General features: G+C 46.3%; 1 protein-coding gene across 1 annotated transcript in view; it reads right to left on the reverse strand.

Annotated features, from left to right (window-relative positions):
* The window catches only part of PITPNM3 (PITPNM family member 3), a 92,389-nt gene that overhangs the window by 45,798 nt on the left and 27,732 nt on the right, over positions 1–18,859 (reverse strand). The window contains exon 7 of the mRNA XM_055579646.1: positions 18,235–18,342. Coding sequence (XP_055435621.1) covers positions 18,235–18,342 — 108 coding nt within the window. The remainder of the gene's footprint in view (positions 1–18,234; positions 18,343–18,859) is intronic.

Raw genomic sequence — 18,859 nt, forward strand, 5'->3', positions numbered from 1 at the left:
CCCAGGGATTGAACCAAGGTCTCCTGCATCTCAGGCAGATCCTTTACCATCTGAGCCACCAGGATTGGGCTTATTGTTGGTTCATTTACTTTTTTATCAATACTTTTAACAACTGGTTCAAGGCATTGTCTCTCTTGTCACCAGCATGACTCCAGATGGAGCAGGGTGGAGATACTCAATGGTTAGTGCTGGGTGCCAGCTCACGGTGCTCCCCAGGCCAGGGGTCATGTGCTCTAGAGAGGAGACCCAGGTGGAAAAGAGGCCTGGGCACCCTCTCAGAGTAGCCCCCACTGCCAGCATGATGAAGTGACTTCAAACCCCGCATCTGATGTCAGATGTATGGGTCAGAGCTGAACACGAGCATGTGGTCTGAGAACAAGCTGAGTCCACAGGGCAAGTTGGCTCCCTCCACCCAGCAGGACAGAAGCCTCACATGGAGATGAAGACACTCACTTACAAAACCCCTTCTATTCATCTCTCTGCTGAGCACTGTGCCAGGAGCCATGGGGGATGCGGAGATGAGAAAGTCAAGGTGAGATGACCAAGAAGGAGGCAGAGACTCACTCTGACCCGGGGACCCCAGGGAGGGTATGGCAGAGTCACAACTTGAGAGCCTCGGGGCAAAGGCTCTTTGACAGGGAGAGAAAACAGGACTGTGTCTGCTGTACATTGAGCCCGAGGAAAGGCAGGAGTCGGGGAGCAGGCATCGCAGCAGAGAAGAAAACCGAGCCTGGAGAGGCAGAGGGAGTCGCTAACTCTTCCAAACCCGAGTCTCCTGCCGTTTCTACTGTGCCCCAAACCACCTACACCATTAGCAGGGCCCAGTGCAAAATGAAAATGCAGGGGCCCTCATTCAGAAAGGAAGAAAAACTAGGAATTTCCTGGTGGTCCAGTGGTTAGAATTCCATGATTTCACTGCCAAGGGCACCGGTTCAATCCCTGGTTGGGGAACTAAGATCCCACAAGTCCCATGATGTGGCGAAAAAAAAAGGAAAAAGAAAAAAGACTATTAAAAGGCACTAAAAAATACAGTTTTTCCCTTTGTCCTCTCTTGACCTGTCTAGGTGGCTTTTATTTGCTATTTAATGTTATGCTGTCTCATGCACAGGGATACTCAAGAGGTGAGTGTAGACACTCACAGGTGCCTGGAGGCCCCACTCCTCAACTTGGCCCCTGAGCCCAGCAGCCACCTGCTACTAGCTTCCCCCTCCCACCAGCTGCCAGACCTGGGCACTGTGCCATGACTGAGAGGAAGAAAGCTGGGTGCCATGTGTCCACCCTTCCCACTGCCTGCTGTCCCAACCCCCTGGGCAGGCAGGCGACTCCCATGAGTACTGTAGCCTCTGCATCAAAATGCCTTAGGTCCCTGGATGGGTGGGTGAGAGGCCTGCTTTGTCTGAGTCACCCACCGAATGCACTGCAGCCCTGCCAGTCCCTGGTGAGGACACTTGCTCTGCCCTGAGACACTGGGATCTATGCCTCTGACCCCAGCTCTCCCAGCACCCAGGCCCCTGCTTGGGGGAAGAGAGTAGCTCTCTGTGGGCAGGTACAGGGAGGAGGAAGCTGGGTGGGGCCAGGGAGCCAGAGGGCAGGAGAGCAGGAGGCCAAGAGCCCACCTGGAAGGGAAGGAAAGGGAGCTTTCTAGAGCAGAGGCTTCCGGCAATGGCTCAGGCCATGTGGACAGCACCACGCGTAAACCAAGCTCCCAGCCCCCAGCACATGCTCCACTGTCCATCAGGTGGCACTTCAAAGCACAGATATGAAGACGAAATCATTCAGAATTGAGATCATTCATCCCAAATCCAGGGACTGGTGCTAAAGATGAAGCTCCAATACTTTGGCCACCTGATGTAAACAGCCGACTCATTGGAAAAGACCCTGAGGCTGGGAAAGATTGAAGGCGAAAGAAGAGGACAGCAGAGGATGAGATGGTTGGATAGCATCACTGTTTCAATGGACATGATCTTGGGCAAACTCCGGGAGGTAGTGAGGGATAGGGAGGCCTGGTATGCTGCAGTCCATGGGGTCACAAAGAGTCTGACACAACTTAGCAACTGAACAACAACAACACCCCAAACCCAGGACTCTTCAGAGCACAGGTTGCAGCCCTGACCACAGCACATACACCTCCAGTGTTTCTCCAGGACCTACTCTCTGCCAGACCCTGGGGTTTGGGGAGGCGTCCAGCCAAGGGATGAGCTAGGTCTGGTCCATCACCTTCCTGTTCTCATGCCAGGCCCTGGGAGCAACTCACCTGGATGGTTTAAAAGATGCTGAAATCAAACAATATTTCATTATCAGAAAGGAAATAGGATTTGCAGCCCGGGCAGGATTTCAGTGGGCATAATGCCTGGTTGGGGAGTGGAGCTGGGTCATTAAGACTGGGGGCAGGGGTGGTGGAGCAGGGGTGCAGAGGTGGAAAGAAGCCAGGAGGGAATGTCACTGAGATGCTGGTACAGATTCACACTGGTGTCACCTGGGTAGAAGGAAGACTGTTAGAAAGGGAGGTCAAAGCTCCCCCCACCATGCAGGCTCAGTGGTGGAAACTAGAAAGGCTGCCTCTGGGCTGCAGGGGTTTTGTGGTCTGCCCAGTGCTGACCCACCTGCTAGGTCACTGAGATCTCACACCTGGACAGAAAAGGCCACCTTCACAGATAAGGAAACAGGCTCAGAAGGAGAAAGTCACTAACCCGATTTCAGATCTGGTCCCTTTCAATGCCCCACACCTGATGGAGGCTCTCCCGTGACCTCTGCCTCCTACTGGGGGTGGGGGGGGGGGGCTTTCTATTTTTGTTTTTAAAATTTACTTATTTATTTGGCTGCACCAGGTCTTTGTTGCAGCAGGCAAGATCTTTTTTTTTTTTTTCTCTTGTAGTTGTGACCAGCATTGGAAAAGATCCTGATGATGGGAAAGATTGAAGGCAGGAGGTGAAAGGGACGATGGAGGATGAGATGGTTGGATGGCATCACCGACTCAATGGACTTGAGTTTGAGCAAGCTCCGGGAGATGGTGATGGACAGGGAAGCCTGGCATGCTGCAGTCCATGGGGACGCAAAGAGTCAGACACGACTGAGTGACTGAACAACAACAAACGCAGGATCTTCAGTTGTGGCAGGTGAGATCTGGCTCCCCGACCAGGGATGGAACTCAGGCCTCCTGCACTGGGAGCGTGAAATCTTAGCTACTGGACCACCGGGGAAGTCCCAGAAAGGGGCTTTCTAGAGCAGAGGCTTCTGGCGATGCCTCAGGCCATGTGGACAGTGCTTCCTGAAGTGGGATGTCAGGGGCTGAAGAGGGGGGAACAGGGGGGCATGGAGAAGGGGCTGTCTGTAAGGAGCGCTGGGGAGAAGCACCCTGAGGCTGGAGCCGACCTTCAGGGTTACTGAAGCTTGAATGCCTGAGCCCGGCGTCCGAGGGGCCTGGTAAGGCCACCAACCTGGACAAGAAGGAACTTGCTGTGTGACAAGAGAGGTGTGGAGCCCGAGCAGCGGGAAGCTGGCCTTCCCTGCTCAGCTGCTGACTCTTGGCTTGGCTCTGTCTTCCCTTGCAGCCACCAACAGGCATGCAGAGGGGTTGGAGGCGGTGAAGCCGGCTTCCTGATTAGTGGGCTCCCAGGACGAGGGTGATTAACCAGATGTGCAGCTGTCTCCGCCACTGTCTAAATGAGACCCCACTTGGCCTAAGCTTTCCAGGGCCCCTGGGCCCAACAGCCTAGCCTTGGCTAGAGTTTTCTTCAAATGCAGAAGCTGCCAGTAACCCCTACAAACACGACAGGCTACACAGGGAGGGCTGGGTACCGGGAGGGCTGGTCCTCTGTCACTCACGAGTCCTGCCTGTCCCAACCTCACACACGCATCTCAGCTCTGTCATCTCCTCCAAGAAGATGCTGCTACAGTGTATTCTGCTCATGGTTCCTGCGTGATTTTATATTTCCTCTTCCCAATCCCCCTCCATCAAACTGTGAGCTCCGCAAGAGCAAGAGAAGCAAAGTGTGCAGGCAAGAACAGACATGCAATCAACCAAACACCTGAATTGGGAGGATGGAGTGGCCGCTGGGGAAGCCATTCAGGCAGATGGGCCTTAGAGAAGAAGGAATCAGGAATTCAGCTTCTGACATGTCAGAAAAGTATCTGGGAAGACCCCATGGAGCAGGAATATGAGCAGCTGAAGACCCGTGATCTGCCAAGATTTGGGGGTCTGAACCAGGTTCTGGCCAGTCTGGTAACTCAACTCATGAAGTAGGGCTGCAAAGGAAAAAAACCACACACCTCCCTCCCTGCTCAGGGTGCTCCCCAGACGCTGAGCCTCTGCTAAGCTGCAAGGTCAAGATTCACCCTCTGCACTTCCCTGGTGGGCCAGTGGCTAAGAATCCACCTACCAATTCAGGGGACACAGGTTCAATCCCGGGTCCAGGAAGATCCTAGAGCAAGTAAGCCTGTGTACCACACAACTACTGAGCCCAGATGCAGCAACTACCGAAGCCCGCAAGCCCTAGAACCTGTGCTCCACAGCAAAAGAAGTCACCAAAATGAGAAGCCTACGCACCGCAGCTGGAGAGTAGGCCCTGCTCCCCACAGCTAGAGAAAGCCCACCCGCAGCAGTGGAGACCCAGCGCAGCCAAAAAGAAATAAATTTTTAAAGAAAAGATTCACTCTCATTACCTCTTACCTGGCCCATCACAATACCCTCTACACTCATTCCTGATCCCTCCTGTTATCTTCTATACTACCTTCTAGAACGATCTTTCTAAAATATGGCTTGTCACTCCCACTTAAACTACTCCATGGGTCCCCAGGGATACTCTTAAGAGGGCTTCAACTCCTTACCTTGATGTTCAGGGTTTCCTCTTCAACATCCCCACACCTACCTCTTCTCCCAGACCGTTTGACCCCTTTGGCCACCACTCAGCCCAATATCCAGAGAAGGCAATGGTACCCCACTCCAGTACTCTTGCCTGGCAAATCCCATGGACGGAGGAGCCTGATGGGCTGCAGTCCATGGGGTTGCTAAGAGTCAGACACGACTGAGTGACTTCACTTTCATTTTTCACTTTCATGCCTTGGAGAGGGAAATGGCAACCCACTCCAGTGTTCTTGCCTGGAGAATCCCAGGGACGGGGGAGCCTGGTGGGCTGCCGTCTATGGGGTCACACAGAGTCGGATACGACTGAAGCGACTTAGCAGCAGCAGCAGCAGCAGCCCAATATCTAGCATCCCAACTTTCATCAAGGTGAACTCTGTGCAGCCCCCCGAACTTCCCTGCCTTCTTATGCCTCCCGCCGCATTTTCACACCTGCCATCCCCTCCTCCTGCTGCACCCTCATGGGTCTGTCCAGAGTCCTGAGAGGCCTCCTTCATGCCTCACGTCTCAGCTCTGGCTCCACATCCTTCTCTGATCCCTCTGGACCTTGTTCTCACTCTTGTTAGGGTAATTAGCTCACTGGCCTGTAACCGCCCCACCCCCAAGTCTGGGAGCCAGTCAATTCTGAGTCCATTTCTGAGTCATCACTGTGTCCCCAGCATTGACCGGCACAGGGTCCGACACAGAGTAAGTTGCAGTACATGTGTTCTGAATGCATAAATGATGGAGGGAGGGCATGAATGCGTGATGAGCGCCTCACTGCTTCAGCTTCAGAAAGGGAGGCAGAGTACCCACCCAGAAAGGCACAGCTGAAAGAAGACAGGTCAGTACTACAATTGCTATGCTGGGCAATTGGGAGGTGGTCTGGGAGAGACTGGGCCATCAGGGAGGCTCCCTGGGGAAGGGCACAGAATTACAAGAGGAGAGGAAACTGGGGGAAAAACAGGCAAGCTCAAGTGGGCTTGAAAGTCAGCAAGCAGCCCCTGGGCATTTGGCTGGAACTCAGTGTGAATGGAAGAGGGAGGTATGGCCTGGAAGTCATGAATACCAGAGTAGAGATAACCTTGAGATTGCCAGATCTAGCCATGACCTGACAGTCCCAATGTATTCATAACATCCTTCATGATAGCCATTGCAGGGCTGTCTGACTCCTGCAGGGATAATGACAATAGACAACGACAACTGTTAGAAGAAAGGAGAGAATCAGGATGGGCTTACATGCCAGCTGAGGGGATTTATACTTCCTTCTGCAGGAAACAAAAACTTAGTTGCCAACTCCACAGCAGAACGATACTTCTGGATTTATATTTTAGAAGCATCACAGTAGGATCGGCTAAAATTGGTCAACTGGCAAACTGATTTAGCCTTTTTCTCCTGTCCCAAATCCCCAGAAAATGACATTAACCATTTTATGTGAGGGAATCTTTAGTAGCATCCCTAGTGGCTCAGATGGTAAAGAATCTGACTGCAATGAAGGAGATCCAGGTTCAATCTCTGGGTTGGGAAGATCCCCTGGAGAAGGGAATGGATACCCACTCCAGTATTCTTGCCTGGAGAATTCCATGGACAGAGGAGTCTGGCAGGCTACACTCCATGGGGGTCGCAAAGAGTCAGACACGATTGAGTGACTAACACTTTGACTTTTTCATTTTTCACAGCATTGTAAAATAGGAAAGGATGTCCTGGCACATCAGAGACTGTGAGGCACCTCTAAAAGGCAGAATGCAGAGGGATTGGATGGAGGGCAGCAGGGCTAGCTACAGAGTTTGTAAGACCTAGTCCAAATGAACATATGGGGTTTTTGTTTAAAATGATAAAGAATTTCAAGATGGCAACAGCAGAGCATAAACTCTAGTGTGCGACCCTTTTCTGCGTGGAGCTTTTGTGTGACTGTGAAGGTCAAATGTCCATAAAACCAAGCCATATGAAAGGAAACCATAACCTCAATCCTGCAAAGGAAGGTCTGGAGCCAAAGGTGGAGGCAGCCCAGAGGGACTGGCAGGGTCACAGGTGGAAAACACAGAAGCAAAAGAAGGTTTTGCCACTGTCTGGGCTTCCATGAGAGAGAAGCCAGGTGATTGGAGTGCCCCCTCACCCCACTCACCAGCCCCTGCTTTCACCACGCAGAGGGATCCATGCCCAGGTGTGAGAAGGGCCGAGTTTGAGGGACAGGACAGCTTGGGAGGCTGAAAATATCCAAGAGGAGCAAAATACCCAGAAGCTAATGGTTCAACTCAGCCAGCAGCAGCTCCTACCCTCCCCAATAATAAGATGGTGGAAGCTTGCTGTAAACAGACACCGCACCACTCAGAGAGAGGCTAAGAGGGAACTGCAAACACAAAGCAGAGTGTGTATCCAAATATGACTAAATATTAGAGGAAAACCAACAGTGTAGAAGAAAGATAGCAAACTCAATGACTGAAGGAAGTAGAGTGCAGGAAAATGGATCTGTGGGTTCCTTCAACCAACTTAATATCATAATCATAAATGGCTCTCAAATTTAGCAAGCACCAGAATCTCCCAAAGGGCTAGTTAAAACACAGATTCTGAGCCCTACTGATTCTGATTCAATAAGTCTGAAGTTCATATTTCTGACAGCTTCCAAGTGATGCTAATTTTGTGGGTCCAGGGACCACTCTTTAAGAACTACGTATCTAGAAATAAGGTTATAAACTAGAGTCAGAAAGTAAGTAGTAGGGAAAAAGAAAAGAGCTCTCTGGAAAGCTGGAGGCAGAGAAATTGATCAAGGATGCCTAGACGACGACCGCTCCCTTTGTCTCAATGAGAATGTGGCCTTGATGACACTAAGTTTGTTTCAAAACAAGAAGGGCCCTGGTTGTAAAGAGTCTCTTAAGTGACAGCTCATAGACTATTAGTATAAATTAATCTGGAAGAGATTTGTAAACCCTGAGCATAAAAGATTAGTGCCATGGAAAGATCCAAGTGGAATTTATCCCAGGAATGAAAGATTGTTCAATATATGAAAATCAATCAATGTAATACACTGAAGAACAAAATATTGTATTACAATCATTATAATATAATAAAGGACAAAAACCACATCATCATCTCAGTAGATGCAGAAAAAGCATTTGGCAAAATCTAACATCCTTTACAAAACCACTCAAGAAACCAGTAATTGGAGGGAATTTCTTCAACAACATAAAAGACTACTACGAAAAAAAAAAAAAAACCACAGCTAACTCATATTTAATGATGAAAGAATTAAAAGTTTTCCCCTATGATCAGAAACAAGGTAAGATGTTGGCTCTCATCACTTCTTTATTTATTTTTGTTTTGATTGTTGCTGGGTCTTTGTTGCTGCATGAGCTTTTCTCTAGCTGCTGCGAATGGGGGCTACTCTCTAGTTGCGGTGCACAAGCTTCTTATTACGGAGTCTTCTGTTGTTGCTAAGCATCGGCTCTAGGGCACTAGGGCTTCAGCAATTGAAGCTGGTGGGCTCAGTCGTTGTGGCTCCCAGGCTCTAGGGCTTGAGGTCAGCAGATGTGGCACATGGGCTTTGTTCCTCCTTGGTATGTGGAATCTTCCCAGATCAGGGATGGAACCTATGTCTCCTGCATTGGCAGGCAGCTTCTTTACCATTGAGCCACGAGGGAAGCCTGGTTCTTGTTTATCATTTCTATTCAGTATTATACTGGAGAATCTAGTCAGGAAAATGAGACAAGGAAAGGAAATAAAAGACATCCAGATTGGACAAGAAGAAGTGAAACTACCTCTATTTGGAGGCAGAATAAATTGAAAATCCTAAGGAATCCCCCCCAAAATAAAACCAATAAATGAGTTCAGCAAAGAGGAAGGATACAATACCGGTTTACAAAAATAAATTGTATGTCTATACACTTGCAATAAACAATCTATTTTGATTATAATAGCATCAAAAAGAATAAAACATTTAGGAATAGATTTAATAAGTGTAAGACTTATTAAATTTTACACTGAAAACTATATGTAAAACATAATTAAAAGAAATTAAAGAAGACCTAAATAAATGGAAAGACTTTCCACATTCATGCATTAGAAGACTAATATTATTAATCTTGCAATACTTCCAAAATTGATCTACAAGATTCAACAACAATCCCTATCAAAATTGCAGGTGTATTTTTTGCAGAAATTGGTTCTAAAATTCATATGGAAATTCGAGGAACACAGAAGAACCAAACAAACTTGCAAGAAAAGAACTTGCAAAATAAAAAAAGGTGGTGGACTCCCACTATCTGATTTAAAACTTACTATTAAGTGTGCAGTAATCAAGACTCTGTGATACTGGCATAAAGATAGACATATATGTCAGTGGAATAGAAGTGAAAGTCAAAAAATAAATCCATACATTTATGATCAATTGATTTTTGACAAGGGTACCGAGATAATTAAATGGAGAAAAGAATAATTCTTTTTCAATAAATGTTGCTAGTACCACTGGTTAGCCACATGTAAAAGAATGAAGTTGAATCCCTACCTCACACCATATACAAAAATTAACTCAAAGTGGATCAAAGGCCTAAATATAAAAGTTGAAACTATGAAACTCTTAAGAGAAAACATGGAATAAATTTTTCATGATCTTGCATTAGCCAATAGCTTTTTAAATATAGCACCAAAAGCACAAACAATAAAATAAAAAACAAATAAATTGGACTTCATACAAATTTTAAAATTTGTGCTCCAAAGGACATTAACAAGAAAGTGAAAATACAATCCACAGAATGAGAAATATATGTAAATTATATAACTCATAAGGGTATAGCATCCAGAATATATAAAGAACTCTTACAGCTCTACAATAAAAAGACAACCCAATGTTTTTCTGGCCACACTGCACAGCATGTGAGATCTTAGTTCCTCAACCAGGGATCAAGCTGGTTTCCTCTGCAATGGAAGGATGATGCCCTAACCACTCAACTGCCAGGGATTTCTCAAGACTATTCAATTTTTAAATGGACAAAAGATTTGAATATATATTTCTTTAAAGAAGATTAATAATGACCAATAAGCACATGAAAAGAAGCTCAACATCATTAGTTGTTCAGTTCAGTTCAGTCGCTCAGTCATGTCCGACTCTTTGCGACCCCATGAATAGCACACCAGGCCTCCCTGTCCATCACCAACTCCTGGAGTTCACTCAGACTCACGTCCATCGAGTCAGTGATGCCATCCAGCCATCTCATCCTCTGTCGTCCCCTTCTCCTCCTGCCCCCAATCCCTTCCAGCATTAGAGTCTTTTCCAATGAGTAAACGCATCGCAAGAGGTGGCCAAAGTATTGGAGTTTCAGCCTTAGCATCATTCCTTCCAAAGAAATCCCAGGGCTGATCTCCTTCAGAATGGACTGGTTGGATCTCCTTGCAGTCCAAGGGACTCTCAAGAGTCTTCTCCAACACCACAGTTCAAAAAGCATCAATTCTTCGGCGCTCAGCCTTCTTCACAGTCCAACTCTCACATCCATACATGACCACAGGAAAAACCATAGCCTTGACTAGATGGACCTTTGTTGGCAAAGTAATGTCTCTGCTTTTCAATACGCTATCTAGGTTGGTCATAACTTTCCTTCCAAGGAGTAAGCGTCTTTTAATTTCATGGCTGCAGTCACCATCTGCAGTGATTTTGGAGCCCCGAAAAATAAAGTCTGACACTGTTTCCACTGTTTCCCCATCTATTTCCCATGAAGTGATGGGACCGGATGCCATGATCTTCGTTTTCTGAATGTTGAGCTTTAAGCCAACTTTTTCACTCTCCACTTTCACTTTCACTTGGGAGATGCAAATCAAAACCACAAGTATGTACCACTCCCCCCACTAGGATGACGGTGACCCAAAGACAGACAATAACGAGTGTTGGCAAGAATGTAGAGAAATTCGAACTCTTGGTAGGAATGTGAAGTGGTGCAGCCACTTTGGAAAAGAGTTTGTCAGTTCTCCCAAAAGTTAAACAGTTACCACATGATACAGCAACTCTACTCATATGAAAATATGTTTGCACAAAAACTTGTACACAAAAAATTTTACAGCATTATTTATAATAGCCAAGAAGTGGAAACAACCCAACGTCCATTGATTGATGAATGGATAACCAATATGTGATATACCCATGTGTGTGGTAGCCACTCAGTCGTGTCTGACACTTCGCAACCCCATAGACCGTAGCCTGCCAGGCTCCTCTGTCCATGGGATTTTCCAGGCAAGAATACTGGAGTGGGTTGCCATTTCCTTCTCCAGGGGATCTTCCCAACCAAGGAATTGAACTCAGGTCTCCTGCATTGCAGGCAGATTCTTTACTCTCTGAGCCACCGGGGAAGCCACCTGATATACCCATACTATAGAATATTATTCACCCTCAAAGTGGAATGAAGTACTGATTCAGTGTACAACATGGAAGGACCTCAAAAACATTATGCTAGACAAGACATCAGACACAAAAAAACACATTGTTTGACTGCATGTATATGAAATTCCAGGGGCCTGGGGGTAGAAAAGTGGGGAGTGACTGCTCATGGATATGGGGGTTTTTTTGTGGGAGAGGGAAGGGGGGTGACAAAAATATTCTGGAACCAGATAATAGTGATAATTGCACACCCTCAATACTATATTAAAAACCATAAAATTGTTCACTTTAAAGGGATGAATTTTATGATATGTGAATTGTGTCTCAGTTAAAAAAAGAACTTGGCAAGACTGCTTTCCTTGGACAATGTTAATGACAGCTGTGTGCTTCCTTAGACAATTAGAACCAAACTCGCTCCTGCTCTGTGTTATGATCTCACTTATGGATCTTTGGCTAATTAATCCAGTCTGACGTGTGAGTGGTTTATTTCTATCCTCCTCTGACCTACCAGAAAACTCTGAAAAGAACAAGGAGATAGATGCTCTAAAAAGCATAGAATGAGTCCAAGGCATCCATATCAGATTATTATGAAAAAGAATCAACCAGAGTGCATGAAAATGAAAAGATGATTGCTTTTAAAACACACACACACACACACACACACACACACACACTATATAGAAGAGTTAATCAGAAGAAAGGAAATAGCCAAAGAAGAGAAAAATTTGTGCACTGTTGGTTAGCTGGAACCAGACTGCTCCAGAACCCAGCAAAGACCAGAAAATAAGAATAGACAGGGAGAGTTGAGACATGGTTCCATCACCTACCTAATAGAAGTTTTGGAAGGAAAAAACACAGAGAGAAATACTTGAAGAGATAATTGAAAGAAAATGTCACAGTAATGAAAAAAAGAGGACACCAAGTTCAGACACGGCAAAGAACAAAACCCCATCTGCAAACTTGGTTGTGAGTTTAGAAGGCAAAGAAAAAAGCTTTTAAAAACTGAGTTTCAACAAGGAGGAAAAACAGATTACTCACAAATTTGCCTCAGATGTCTGACCAACAACACTAAAGGCAAGAAGGCCATGAGGAATGTCTTCAAAGACAGTTTGGAAGATGATTACAGATGCAGGCAAACTTGCCAAATGAATGCATGTTGAGAAATGCAAAGACTTAGAAAATGATTATCTGCAGTTCCTACTTGAAAGAATGTCTTGAGATGTTTCAGTTAACAGACGAAGTAAATCCAAGAGGAAGTCGTGGAATTTAAGAAGCAGCAGTAAAAACTATATACTAAAAAGGATGAATTTACCTAATGTAAATCATCCCTCAGTAACTTAACTGAGAAGAATGAGGAGGAAGGGGGAGGGAAAAGGATGAGAGGAGAAGGGGGGAGATCAAACAAGCCCGGCTCACTCTTGCCACTCAGCATCTATCTGAAGATTCTGTGCAATGCAATTGAATAAAAAAAATAAGTAAGCTGGCTAAATATTGGCAAGGATATAACTGCTGAGATTTGTAAACAATCTGACACTCTCTCCCTAAAAAAAAAAAAAGGGAGTTAACTGACAAACTATTAGAGCTAATATGAAAATTCAGCCAAGTGGCAGGAATTTAAGAGACAAATATTTCAAATCTATAGCAGATAAATTATTTATATCCATAAAATAGGTAAAGAATTCCTAGAAACCAATAACCTGGGTTCAGTCCCTGGGTTGGGAAGATCCCCTGGAGAAGGGAACAGTCACCCACTCTAATATTCTGGCCTGGAAAATTCCATGGACAGTATAGTCCATGGGGTTGCAAAGAGTTGGACATCACTGAGCAACTTTCACTTTCACTTTTAATAAGAAAAAGACAATTCAATAGGAGATGAACAACAGCCATAATTAAGAAACAGAAAAAAGAAAATAGTCAACACACTTATGAAAAAATGATCACTCTCACTAGCCAGCGAGTAAGTACAAAACAGAGCAAGAAAACGTCGTCACCTGTCAATCAGGTACAATTTTAATGTTTGATAAGATTAAGTCTGGTGAGCTTGTGGGAGAAATGGTTCACCTGATCCACAGTTGGAATAGATATACCTTCGCATGGCTCTTTTAGAAAACTGTTTAGCAGTATCTATTACACGTTTCAACCTCTTATACTCTTCATGCATGGATCATTGTTTTAATGGTGAAAAATCCCGATGTCTATCACTGCACAGTGGTTAAATAAATTATGGTACATCTACCGTAGAGAATACTATAATACGGGTAAAAATAACAAGTCCCCCAAAAGAGTCTCAAAGACAGAAAGAACAACAAGATCCTACTTTGTAGCCCAGGAAACTATATTCAGTATCCTGTGACAAGCCATAATGGGAAAGAATATATATACACATAACTGAGTCACCTTTCTGTACAGAAGAAATTAACACATTTTAAATCAACTATACTTCAATAAATTTTTTTTAAAAAAGCAAAATTCCTTTGGGGAAGCAGAAAAAAAAACCATCCACAGACAGTGGGAGAAAACACTCACACATGAGTAATTAAAACTCTAAGCCCTTGCTACCTATGGGTGTAGGGTCTAAATTTATACCACTCATGCAGAATGGAAACAAACCTGTAAATTCAGCATATAAATGTCCAAGATCAGTGAGACCCTGAGGTGCAGCAGAAATACAAGATCAATCTCTAGAACGACATTTTCAAAAGCTGGGGGACACAAGAGTCCCATAGAAAAGAAAAGGGTGGGGTGCTAACCAGGATGAGGTCACAGTAAAAAAATGAAGAAACAAAACTCATGGGGGACAGATAGCAAGCATGCAGATACACACACACACACAATGCACACACACACACAGTGCACACACACACAAACACACACACACACACACACATGCACCAGAATTAGCACCCTCAAGAACTGGAGATAACAGAGCAGTCTGAACGTGTCTATGCAACACAGGCTTTAAATGACTGAGAAGATCAAAGAACAGGCTATAGAACATAATTAAGGTTCAGAAGGAAGAAGGTCCAAATTCCATCTGGGATTTGCAGAGTGTGAAGCGGTTTCGGGACATCCAGGTGGAGCAAGTAGGGGGCTCTTGAAAATATGAGTCTGGAGCCCAAGGGGGAGGTCTTGACTGGAGATGGATTTGGGGGCCATCATCAAGGGTAGCTGTGATTGGCCAGGATATGAACCATGAGCAGGGGGGTGTCTCTGGAGTGAGTCCTGCGTTTAAGGGCAGGAACATTGAAGGAGGCAGGGTGAGAGCTTGATCTATACCACCACATTTTTTTTAAAATTAGAGGATCATTACAATATCATGATGGCTTTGCCATACATCAACATGAATTGGCATTAGGTATACATATGTTCCCTCCCTCTTGAACCTCCCTCCCACCTCCCTCACCATCCCACCCCTCCTGGTTGTCACAGACCGCTGCGTCATATATCGAACTCCCACTGGCTATCTATTTTGCATATGGTAATGGATATGTTTCAATGCTATTCTCTCACATCATCCCACCCTCTCCTTCCCCCACTGTGTCCAAAATGTCTATGTCTCCTTTGCTGCCCTGCAAGTAAGGATCGTCAGTGCTATCTTTCTTGATTCCATATGTATGCATTAATATACGATATTTGTCTTTCTCTTTCCAACTTGCTTCTTTCTGTATAGGAGGCTCTAGCTTCATCCACCTCATTAGAACTGACTCAAACTGGTTCCTTTTTATAGCTGAGTAATATTTCATTGTGTATATGTACCACAACTTCCTTATCCATTCATCTGTCGATGGACATCTAGGTTGCTTCCATGTCCTAGTTATTGTGAATAGTGCTGCAATGAACACAGGGCTGCATTTGTCTTTTTCAAGTCTGGTTACCTCAGGTGTACCACCAATTTTGACTGCAGCCTTTTCCAGAAACTTCCTCTCCCCAAAAGAGTCTCCTGAGGCTCTCTCCTCAGGCCCCAGACTCAGCCTGTCTTACTACACTGTTGCCTTGACCATGACCCTCTTCCTCTGCTGTGAGCTCCTACAAGGACCACGAGGCCAGCCTGCTTGTCTCTATTTCCCCACCATCCTGTGTTGAGCCCATGTCTCAGCTCCAAAAGTGACTGTTGGAATGAATGAAATTGGCATGTGTGCTCTGCCGTGTTGTGGGAATTCACATTGTGAGTCCACAGAGGGATGGAACTCAGAAGGAATGAAACAGATTTGGTTTCCTCTTCCTCATCCCCTCCTTCTCCCTCTCTCCTTCTTGCTCCCCATTTCATACTGAGAGGAAACAGCATCAGTTCTCAGACTCAGGCAAGCAACTGCCTCGAATCCAACCTCTCATGAGCTCCACAAAGTGTTTGTTAGAACTATATTTGTGCAAGACCTTTCCCTCTTCTTCCCCATCCCACATTATAATGACCTGTCACTGAATGCACTTTGCAAGTATCAGCTCATTTAACGCGTACAACTTGTGTGCCAGCCCCATTCTGCAGATGGAGAAACCGAGGCTCGGAGAGGTGATGTGACTTTCCTGGCCACAAAGTCATGAAGCAGCAGGCAAGGCCAAGGTTCAAACACAGACCTCTTAGCTTCCAGAGCTTTGGTTTCAGCCTCTCCCATCGACCTCCCTCGGCTTCCTCCTCCCCTGCCCTCCCAGCTCACACTGCTTCTCACTCACCACCTCCTTAGCTCACACTGCGTCTGAGTCACACATTCTTTGGCAGACAAGCACAGGCTGGGATGGGAGGGGATGGCCAGATGGGCGGTGAGTACAAGTCTGGGTTTGTCTTTTCATTGCTCCCAAACACCATCCTGGGGAAGCACTTGAGTCCGTGACCCCTTCTGGGCTCCTGCCAGGTTGTGGGAATGGAGGAAAGAGCAGACCCAGTGTCTGTCTGCACATGTGTGGCTGGAGAGACAGGGAAATCATCTCTGGACTGGTCTTAGGGACCAGACTCAGAGCCCATCCTTTCTGTAAATGTGACAGTGGTCCCCTTGCCTTTAAGACTCTGAGTTGCTTGGACCTGATTTTGCAGGAGCTCAGAGCTGCCTTGTTGCTGTTATTCAGTCAGTAAGTCATGTCCTGCTCTTTGCGATCCCATGAACTGCAACGTGCCAGGCTTCCCTATCCTTCACTATCTCCCAGAGTTTGCTCAAACTCATGTCCATTGAGTCGATGATGTCATCCAACCATCTCATCCTCTGTAGTCCCCTTCTTCTTCTGTCCTCAATCTTTCCCAGCATCAAGGTCTTTTCCAATGAGTCTGTTCTTTGCACCAGGTGACCAAAGTGTTGGAGCTTCAGCTTCAGCACCAGCCCTTCCAGTGAATAATCAGGGTTGATCTCCTTTAGGATTGACTGGTTCAATCTCCTTGCTGTTGAAGAACTGCCCAGCTTGGTCCAGGTTGGGAGGTGAAGCCCTGGTCTCGGAATCAGGAGACTAGCAATCTGAGGGTGATGCTGCTACTTGCTTTGAAGGACCTTGGGCAAGATTCATCTTCTCTGAGCCTTGGGTGCTTCGTTTGTAAAATGGAACAGTCATTCCAGGCCTGTGCATTTCTCAGGATGGACCACCTGCTTTGGGGAGGGCTCTGAATGGGGGAAGCAGGGATGGGGACAGGGGTAAGAAAATGAACAGATGCTGGGGCAAGATGGCCAGCACCAAGATGGTCATTCTCCTGGGCTGAAGCAGGACCATTTCACTGAATACCTCCTGATTGGTAGCCCAGCCCAGACCATGACTGAGAAATTATGGGGTCAAGAGAGAAAGGAAAAGAGAAGATAGGGACGAGGGGAGTAAGAGGAGTGATATACTAGGGGGCTGGAGGAATAGGAAAAACTAACAGAAGCAGAGGCACCCTGGATCCCAGATAGGGTTCTAGCCCCAGCTCTGCTCTTCACTCCTGTGTGACCAATCAACTACAGCACCTCTCTGAACCTCAGGTTCCCCTAAGTCATCCAAGATTTTATGAACTCCTTGGTTCCATCCTTCACTTGCCTTTCAAAGGCTGGCTCCATAGGTTCAGTGTCAAGAATGCTTCCTTGAGCTTCCTCTCCTGCCTCCTTCTAAAATTCCACCTCTCCCCTCTGACCCAATAACCCTCAGATTAAGGGTTGACTTCCCCCCACCATGTTTTGACTTACATTGCATTATATATCACAGCACAGAAACCTCAGTTAAATCACCTTTGGTCCCTCCTGTATGCATGTGTGCTAAGTCGCTTCAGTCATGGCTGACTCTGTGTGACCCTATAGACTACAGCCCGCCAGGCTCCTCTGTCAATGCGATTCTCCAGGCAAGAATACTGGAGTGGGTTGCCACGCCCAGGGGATCTTCCCAACCCAGGGATCAAACCCATGTCTTTTATGTCTCCTGCATTGGCAGGCAGGTTCTTTACCACTAGTGCCACCTGGGAAGCCCTTGGTCCTTTCTACCAAGCACATATACATAGTAGCTGCTCAACAAATATTCTGCTCATGATGCTAAATGGTCAAATGGACAGGAAGGGTGGATGCCTGAAAAGATATGCCTGCTTTGCCTGCTGATTAAGCTCCTGGTCAAAACTCCCCTCCATCAAAAGGCTCTGGATTTATCCTCAGCCCCCTCCTTCTTCAACAATTCAACCAAAGGAAGCGACAACTCCGACTGCTGCTCTTCTCCCCTGCCCATTCTCAAAGGCTCCTCCAGTGGTTATCCTACCTTACCAGAAGATTCCAACAACATAGGCCTGGCAGTCCTAGGAGCTGGGACCCCACCACCTGCCCTTAACTACCCACCCTCCTGAATGATCATTCAATGGACAAAGGAAGCTCTGTTGAAGTATCCTAGAGATTTTCTGCCACAGAAAATCCTGCAGAAGTCCCCATGAGCATTCCTGCAGGTCACAGATTTCAGGGGTTGTAGGTGAAGTCCCAAGAGAGACAGATGACTCTTAACAGAAACCCAGGTTCTGGCCCCAAATTGCCATCACTTTGACCCCCCACCACCACTCTCCAAAACACACATAGGTATACACCCAGACCTCAGAGGAACGGAATCTCACCTTGATGCTCCTCCAGTTTCCCCATGGTCTCGATCTGCTCCACCAGGTCATTTGAATTCCACTGGCTCATCCCGATAAGGATGGCATTCTTCCCTTCGGCCACCTCCTCTGTGGAAAGAAGCAGAGAGGGGCATGAACAGGCAAAGCTGTGTAGAGGTAGCCCTAACAGGAGCTTATATCTCAAAGGAGTGTTTATTTCTTCCTATGAGTTGAAGTAGATTTCGACTATTGAAGGTGTCGGTAGTTACAGACAGATATAAGACATGCAGAAATTTTTCATTCCAAGAATTCATTGTTGTATCCTACAGGACCTCCATGTTACAGTAAAAGAAAGTAACAAAGAAACAGTCATGAGAGAGACTGAAAACTCATAGAAGGCTGCATTCCTAGTGCCAGGAGTGGTCTTTCTTGAAAAGTAGCGTGTTTGGGAAGTAAAAGCAAAGCCCTGGAATTTCCCTGGTGGTCCAGGGGTTAAGAATCTGCCTTTCCATGCAGGGGACTCAGGTTTGATCTCTGGTCAGGGAACTAAGATCCCTCATGCTGAGGAGCAACTAAACCCATGCACCAAAACTACGGAGCCCACATGCTCTGGAGCCCGTATGCCACACTAGAGAGAAGACCTGTG

This window comes from Bubalus kerabau, chromosome 4 (genome assembly GCF_029407905.1).
Source record: "Bubalus kerabau isolate K-KA32 ecotype Philippines breed swamp buffalo chromosome 4, PCC_UOA_SB_1v2, whole genome shotgun sequence".
Taxonomy (NCBI): domain Eukaryota; kingdom Metazoa; phylum Chordata; class Mammalia; order Artiodactyla; family Bovidae; genus Bubalus; species Bubalus kerabau.